Source organism: Diceros bicornis, chromosome 22, assembly GCF_020826845.1.
Source record: "Diceros bicornis minor isolate mBicDic1 chromosome 22, mDicBic1.mat.cur, whole genome shotgun sequence".
NCBI lineage: Eukaryota > Metazoa > Chordata > Mammalia > Perissodactyla > Rhinocerotidae > Diceros > Diceros bicornis.
Genome location: NC_080761.1, coordinates 25,571,069 through 25,579,363, shown reverse-complemented (window position 1 = coordinate 25,579,363; position 8,295 = coordinate 25,571,069). Strand labels below are relative to the sequence as shown.

The 8,295-nt window shown below is 49.7% G+C and overlaps 1 protein-coding gene across 2 annotated transcripts; it reads right to left on the bottom strand.

Annotated features, from left to right (window-relative positions):
• Positions 1–429: 429 nt before the first annotated feature.
• On the bottom strand, positions 430–5,968 carry DMRT2 (doublesex and mab-3 related transcription factor 2). Of its 2 annotated transcripts, none has more exons than XM_058565308.1 (3): positions 5,444–5,968; positions 3,728–3,830; positions 430–1,641 (listed from the first exon to the last, which is right to left on the bottom strand). In XM_058565308.1, exons 1-3 carry the CDS (start codon positions 5,966–5,968, stop codon positions 584–586), a joined length of 1,686 nt encoding a protein of 561 aa, XP_058421291.1. In that variant the 3' UTR covers positions 430–583. The 2 variants fall into 2 exon arrangements, with proteins under 2 accessions (XP_058421291.1, XP_058421292.1); XM_058565309.1 differs by lacking the exon at positions 430–1,641 and adding an exon at positions 2,058–2,113.
• Between the last annotated feature and the right edge of the window lie 2,327 nt (positions 5,969–8,295).

Below are 8,295 nucleotides of genomic sequence, written 5' to 3'. Positions count from 1 at the left end.
GAGATATTAAACTTGATTTCTCTTCAAATTAATTCAACTTTGTCCAATCTCATGAAATTAAGATTCTATAAACATACAATTCTGCCCTATATTCTCCTTAAAGCTATTTTTGCCCCAGTCTTAAATAGCTAAATTTACATGCCTTCCAAAATGCAAAAGTAAGGCATTATAAGGATTCTCCTGTAGCCCCCAGGGACCATTAAGAGCACTTGAAAATACACAGAATCATAGAAAAATAAAGAACACATTTCATGGACACTAGTTTTGTCATCTAGACAGAGACAACTATTTACTTCAGCAAATACTGGGTCTTTTAGAAGACACTGTCAATTTTATTGCTTTTTGAAATGCTATGTAAAGTGTGGAACTTTACAATTTGCACATAAGTAATTTCCATATTTAAGTTTAAATATATTTATGTGGCGAGAAAAAGTACATGCATATGAATATATAGAATTTCTTAAATCATCGTGATTTACATTAGAAATTTCTTTATACAAACATCTTTTTTCTTTAAAAAATTAGTGACTGGTAAGAACCCTCTGAGACTGCAGAAAATCCAGCTTTCTGTTTAAGCAGACTTTCACTGAGAGACATGAGTGATGGCAGACGAAGGCCTCTTAAGAATAGACTCAACAGAAAATGACAGTGGTTCATTCACTGAGAGTTTTGTTCCAACTTGTTTGGCTACGAAAAGGTCTTTTGCGTATCTATCTATTGTAAATGTGTACTTCTGGTTCTCCTTGACTAAACACTCTCTGTGTTTCTTAGGAGCCTCTTCAAAGGCCTCTTTGACAAATGGCGTTTTCAACTCGGGACCTGATTTGTCATTAAGAGTCTGCTGGAATAATGAGTGGAATGGATTATGTTTAAGTGGCAGAGGGTGCCTGGTGCTTTCTTTGCTGATCTTGGTTAAGACGTGCCCTTGAGCTGCCAGGGAGTCCGTGTCAACAATGGGAGAGAAATTCCGTCGGGGCGGGGAGAATGCAGACCTCTCAGGGACGGCCTGGTGACCTTGAAGCTCATTTCTGGAGGTCTGGGCCTCAGGAGTGTGAGGCAGCACAAGAGAGCCTTCTAATTTTGGTGGCATCATGTCGTGTTCTGCACCCAGTCCATCCTGGATGCGTACCCCCTTCAAGTCCCAGCTGGCTCCGGGCTTCAGGGTTTGAACTGAGGTGGTGGCATTTAGCAGGCACTGCTGGTAGAGGAGGGTGTCACTCATGGGGCCGCACTTGGGCCAAACTAAAAATCTCGAGGACAAAGGATACTGTCTGTAAGTCGTGGCCACACTGACATTGGAAGAAATCAGTTCCATATTCCCAGACCCTGAATACTGCATGGTTAGGTCAAGGCAGGTGGGCAAAAAATTGCAGAAGTCTTTGCTGGGCGGTTCCACCGGTGTGGGGCTGTAGGCACTTTTGTAGGAGGTGTATTCAGGTCCATGCACCATGCGGCTGGGCAGGAACAAGGCAGCAGCTTGGGAAGCTTCCAACATCTCCCTCTCTTTATATTCTCTCTCCAGCATAATGTTCTCCAACTCTTTATCAGCAAAGGCCCGCCGTTTTCTCATCCGGTCACTTACTGGGGGCGGTAGAGGTAAGCTCCCTCCCACATAAGTCTCTGCAGGAATGGGGCGGTAGCCTAAAATAAGCAAGTATTGCATAGGAAAGAGATTAACATCCAGGGAGGAAAAATCTGGAAGCCCAGAAGGCTACAGAAACACTGCAAATCAGCAGAACAATTATTTACAGTTCTATATCACTAATATTCTCACACAGAAAGCAAAAGTATAGGTTTCAATTTAAAATAGTTCCTTTTGCGGGGAAGGATATCCATAGTGTAACTTTTTGTTATTGTTGTTTTTGTGTTTTGGGTTTGTTTGTTTACTTTAACAGCCATACTTTACTGGCTGAAATTTTAATATTCTTCCCAGACTCCTATATATTAAGAGACAAGGCTGTTCATCTTGCTTCTGTCAATGCTTTATTACTATCCATGTCATCTTTTCCATTATTAAAAAAGATATCTATACCTAGAGCTGATGTCACTTTTATTTTCTAAAGATGGCTCATTATGTACACATTGTTACAGTTGTAGAATAATCCAAGGAGAACTAGGAAAAAAGAGAAAGTTAAAGCAGATTAGTGAGGAGAAAAAGAGAAAAGACTTAAGGAAACAGAGAAGCATAGAAAATTTAAAAGAGCTGTTAACTAGTCAAACAGACTTTGCAGTGAACAATTTAACCAGTCCCCTACCCCTGACAACTAGTACAAACAAAAGTGGATGGGGGATCCCCTGCTATACTGAAAATAACTGGTCTCAAACAATTTTCCAAGTTCTAATCATGTTGGCCAGAAACCAAAAGGGTTGAACAAGCACTCATTAGAACATCGGTTAAGTCATTACATATTTTATGAACAGGGACAAAGTCAAAAACAAAGATCAGTGTCACATAAATAGAATTCCTGGCGGCATAAAATACTTTGAGTATTTCATCATCCGGGAGCACTCACCACTATCAAATTTGTTTAAAAGATCCATTGTAATGGTTGTGTTTACATAGTGACAAACCCCTCCTCATTTGCAAATAAAATAAAATTTGAAAATTAATGTTTCCATTTCTATGGTAAGTTTTTGCCAGGAAGTTATTTACTTGAATTTACTATTCCATTTAGCCTTCCCACTCCTCAAGTTGCTTTGGCACCATTTCAGTTTATCGGTCTGGTCCCTATGGTTATAAATCTGTTTACCCAGTTTGTAACCAAATTCATTTTTAATGCATGAGAAACCATTCTAAGGTCAGAAGTACACAGCACAGGGTAAGACATGAACAAACTTTAAAATCTGTCCAGAACCAACTCAATTCAGTAGCCACACAAGAAAAAACAGAACTCGTGTCTACTTTTTTTAAAAATCTGCATTTCAACCCGAATTTTATGAAATGGTAGTGATTAAAACAAATGTAAACTTTCCTTTTCTTTAAACAGTGAAATGTAGTCAACATATTATTTGCCAGGTCAATAAATAAATTCCATACCTAAACAGAGATGCTTTTAAAAATCAGTAATATTTTAAGAAAATTAATGTATTCCCAGGCTTTAGAAAAAGCGAAAACATGGAGACTTAGAGACTTCACACTGTTCAAATTTAACCTCCACTTCTCGTTTGATTCAAAGCCTTTCCCAGATTCTACCATCTCAACTGTCAAAAATAGTAAAATGAAGTGTGGAATAACCACAATTATGTAGATAATCCAGCGAGGAAAATTGTACAAAGAAAAAGAATGGGATTAGAGGTTGGATGGCCCTGACTAGAGGTCTTATTGGTATGGGTCTTGTTTAATTCCTCACTTGACTTACTCTATTTAGCTCCAACTAAGACTAAAGAAAATTTTTTTTTAATTTCTTTCCTTCCAAGACATCTGCTCCGGAATCACTTGGCAGTGTACCTTGTACATCCCTCACACTAGGGCAAATTTCATATGCATTCCATGCTACCCCATTAACTATTAAGCAGACAACAAAATTATCAATGACAAAACCTCAGGAGGCGTGTGAGATTCATTTTCCCACGTCCTGATCTCCTTCCTAGAGGAAAACTTTCTAATAACACGTACCTTCCCCTCAGATTGCCCCTTCACAGGTTAATCCAAGACCATGTGCCTGAAGGATGAGAATCACTCAGCACTCGGTTTAAAAGGGTAAAGGATAATTTTGCGTAGTTTTACCTTCTAAAATGCTTTTGGCCAGCAAACTGGGTGCCCTGACTTGCCTCTGATACACGGCTTTGCGCTCAAAATTATTCTGTTTCCCGGAAAGCCCCTTCTTGTCCTGTAAACACACGAAACAGAATCAATAATGCCCTGAAAGAAAACGTGGGAAAGAAGCGAGAAAGAAAGGACGGCAGCAACTCTCCCTGGTCTAAATGTATTTCTTTCCCCAGACCCTGTGAAAATGATTGCAAACGAATTAATATCAGCACCCTTAATTCCAGGGCAACGAGCTAGAAGCTCTGTCAGAAGCCGCCACCTGGTGAGCAGGGCCGCCGGCTCTCGCAGGGGCCGCTTTGTCACCCCAGACTCGCCCCGCAGCCAGCAGTGGGGGGAACATGCCGGACGAAGGTGAAATCCACAATCCAGGAGACGGTAGGAGCGCAGCCCTAAAAGGCAGCTGCGCCTACCGCTGCCTTCTAGGCCGCCACGGGTAGGGCCAGAGGTGCCCACGGCCTGCCATAGGGCAGTGATGTGGAGCTGGTTTCTCCCCAAAGGAGGGGGATGGGACGGGGTGCCAGGCGTTGAGGGAGAGAAAGGAGTTCTCAGCACTCTCCTGGGTCTGGCCAAAACCTCCGGATTGTTTACTGAGCGACTGGGGCGCATGAAGGTGAACAAAACTCTTGGAGGCCGCCGGGGACTCAGGACAAGGGGAACCCTGCCCTCACTCCCGCCGCCGCCGCCTGGTTGGTAGGAATCTGGGCCTTTCTACGCCCGCGTCCAGCCCAGCAGGCCGCAGGGAGCGCAAGGGAACGCAGGGCCCGCGGTGAAACACGCCGGCTGCGGAAGGAGGCCGAGCCCAGGGCCAGGGCCACCTCGCGCATCCAGCGCGCTCTCCCGGGCCCTTGGAAGGCTTTCCATTAGGGTCAGTGCCTTCGGTGTGTATGGCGATATCCACTTCCCAGCCCCTTCTCGCCAAAAAGTAAAATCAAAAATCCTCCCACGCCCTGAGTCTGGGAGGCTGCCCCGCGAAGCCTCCCTTTCTCTGAGCTCTCCTGTGTAGGAACATACGGAAACAGGCCGAGGTTCAAGAGCCTCTCCCATCAAGAAAACCCTGGCTCTCCTCACAGCTGGAGTCCCACGGTGGGAGGCGGCAGAGATCCCTCCGCCGGCTCTTAGGCAATTCTCAGGGCCAGAAGCTTGTGGCTGCCTGACCTTGGCGACTAACCTCCCTGCCACTTTTGGTCTCATCTGTAAAATGGGCAACGCGTTCTGCCTATCTTATACGGCCCGTGACAGCGGGAGCACTGTGTGCACCGCGTGCTGCGTGGTTCTTTTGCGCGATCAGCACAACAGTACAGCGCTGAGCATTCGCAACCACCGTCCTCCACCCCAACGCCACCAAAATAAACTTTAAAATGTAAAAGAAAAAATAAAATGCCTTTCCCATAATGTCCCCAAGGGTCTAACCAGTTTCAAGGCCTCTCTGCTTTTTAATACAAAATCTTTTCTGCCAAGTTCCCCAGCGAGGCCCACGCACGGCTGCCTCCCTCCCGACCCTGCAGGCCAGCGTGGGGAAGGAAGTGTCCCCATCACCCTTGCGAGGACGTGCCAGGCGCCAAGAGGCCCTGGGCCCGGGTGTGTGGGGAGCAGCCACGTCCCCTCCGGCTCCCCGACGCCCAGAATGACCCCCGACGCCCTGGCGAGCGCGCCCCGGGCCCGGCGGGTACGCACCTCGGTGGCCTGCTGCCTCCGGAGCGCCACCTGGGCGGCCATGACGCGCTGCCGCTCCACCACCAGCAGGCAGTTGGCGCACTGGCAGTCGCGCCAGCGGCAGAAGCGCTTGTGGCCCTTGAGGCAGGACACCACGCCGTGGTTGCGGCAGCGCGCGCATTTGGGCGTGCGGCTCAGCTTGCGCGGCTCCGCGCCGCCGCCCGCCAGCGCGCAGCGCTCCGGGGGCCCGGCCGGGGTTGGCGCGGCCTGCGGCGCCGGGGGCGGCCTCGGCCGCAGTGCCCCTTGCTGCTCCGGCCGGCCCGGCATCCCTGGGGACGCGCCCGCCTCCTCGCCGTCGCCGTCGTCCTCCGCGTCGTCGTCGTCATCGTCCTCGTCCTCGTCGTCCTCGCCGTCCCCGTCGGCCGGCGGCGGGCTGGGCTCGGGCGGCGTCGGCGGCGGCGCCCCGCGGCCGTCCTCCTCCAGCTCCAGGCTCTCCACGTCGATCTCCCAGTCCCCGACCGCCGGGCCCGCCTGACGGTCAGCCATGGCGCGCGGCGCCTCGCTCGGGCCCTAGCTCAGTCGCCTGCACTCGGGGGAGACACGAAAAGACCCAAAGAGCCACCGGACCGTCAGGCACGGTCCCCAGGTCTTGGGCCGAGCTCCTGGTCTGCCTGGCCCCTTGAGGAGCCCTGTTCTCTAAATGTCCCTCACATCCAGGCCACACGTGCCTTTCTTGTATCTTTAGGGCCCCCAGGTATTCCCAACCCAACAAGGTTTTTATCTATTAATTCTAAGTGGCGCTATGAGCACCTGACCTTTAACCGCAGCCCTGTCTGTCTATACACACGCTTTTGGGACAAGTCCCTGGGTAATGTGCTGATCACACACACGAAAGTATTGTGTCCAACTAGGCCGACCTAGGCCACTTGTCAGGCTTCCCCATACCCAACTGGTACGGCCATGAGGAATATAAAAATGTCGATGGAAGAATTAGTTTCCTTTTGATCACAAGGGGCCCTTTGAATCCAGAGAGGTACCACCGTACGCCACCCAAACGTCTCTCATCCGCCTACCCCAGCACAAGGACCCCTCCCTCGGCTTGGAGAGGTCCTCTCATCCCCACCACCACCACCCCGGCAAATCATCAGCTAAAAACAAAAGTTGTTCTGCTGTCATTAGAGCCCCACAGAGACACTGGGCACAGAGCTGCAGATGCCCTTCCAGCATCAACCGTGCTCGGGCCCCGCAGGGCTCAGCCGAGCGGGCTCTGTGTGCAGCCGGCACGGTTTGCACTTTAAGGCAAGACATCTAAGTAAAATAAAAAGATAAGGAAAAGTGATTCACGCCCTTTGCCCTCCCTGACATCCCGAGCAATATCGCAGCCCTTACCAAGACTCAGGCCCGCGCTAGCAGCCGAGGCAAAAGATCCAGCCTTGGGACCCGGCTCTCGGGCTGCTGGCTGTGCTGGCAAACAGAAATCGGCGTCGCCGCCCCCTGCCACGAAATTGGGGCTGACAGCTGGAGGCCCGGAGCCCACTGGATGGGGAGTGCACAGAAGGGGGATGGAGAAGTGGAGTCAAGTCCTCAGCGGCCTCGCCCTGCACATCCCGGACTCTGCAAAGTTCTGATCGGTCCTCGGCGGTCCCGGGCGCTTCACCTAGCTGAGGCTGCTTTCGGCTTCGTCTGACCCAAGCTGGGCGGGAAAGATCGCCGCGGCCTGACTCAGATCTCAGCCTCCCGGGGCCGGCGGGCGCACGCAGCTGCGTGTGGCGCAGCGCCCCTCTCCGCAGTCGCCAGCCTCGGCTCCCTTTCCTAGTATTATCCGCTCGGGCTCCCGAGCTCCGCGCCCGCTGATTGGCCAGTTGTCAGGCGGTGTGCACGCTGATTGGCCGAGGCGCGCCGGCCCGGCGCTCTCCGCCTCCTCCGGTCCGCGGGGCACCTCCCCACCGCGCTCCGCCAGAACCCTCCCGCGCGGCCTTCGGTGCAGCCGGGTCCCCTGTCCCGACGCTAAAACCGAGGTGTAACGGGGCCTGCGGAGGTGAAGTCGCCATTTATCTCGTGGACTAGGAAACAAGCAGAGACACTCTTACGAATCGCGTTGTCCACAAGAGAAGGTAATGCACGACAAGGCAGAGATCAGAAAGGCTAGTATTGGTCTCTATGTTATCAGCATCGCCAGTATTTCTGCGACTCAATCATTAACCCAGACGTGGGCGCGGAATGAGGCCTCTCTAATCCGATGCGCGGCAGCGTCCTACTTTCTCCTGCAAGACTAAATAAATAGTTACCATGCACCCAGCGGACAAATGACCTGTAGATAAATTTGTGGCTAGCGCCGCTCATCCTCGAAGTGCAGAGTAGTTCTTCGTTAACCTTCACCATGCCCCGTGAGGCTGGCAGGCCGCCAAATCACCTATGTCCTTACATTTTTCTGCTATGTCAATTACTATTACAATTGATTTGAGGGAGAACGGAAATACATACCATTAAGAGATTTAGGTACCATATATTCACTCTAAGCATGTTTTTAAACGAAGCTCTTTTTTAAAAAAGATGACTTTTTTTACTGTGCATAAAGTATAAAGAAAAAAAGACTTTCTACTGTCTCCCTCAAAAATCCTTACATAAATGTTTATAAAGAGTTAAATTTCCAACATATTGACAGAAGGAATTAGTCCCCTAATTCAATGCTGCATTCTATTTCTTGAACTAAATTTAAAATCACTTAGATGCTTTTCTAATTACACCTTTAAATAATCAATGCCTCTCAGGATCGGTTTAGGAGACGTTAGGAAACTGAGTGCCGCTGCACTGAACACATAGTAGGTCCGCAGTAAATATTTGTTAAAGGAAGTAAATTCTAACGTTGCTTT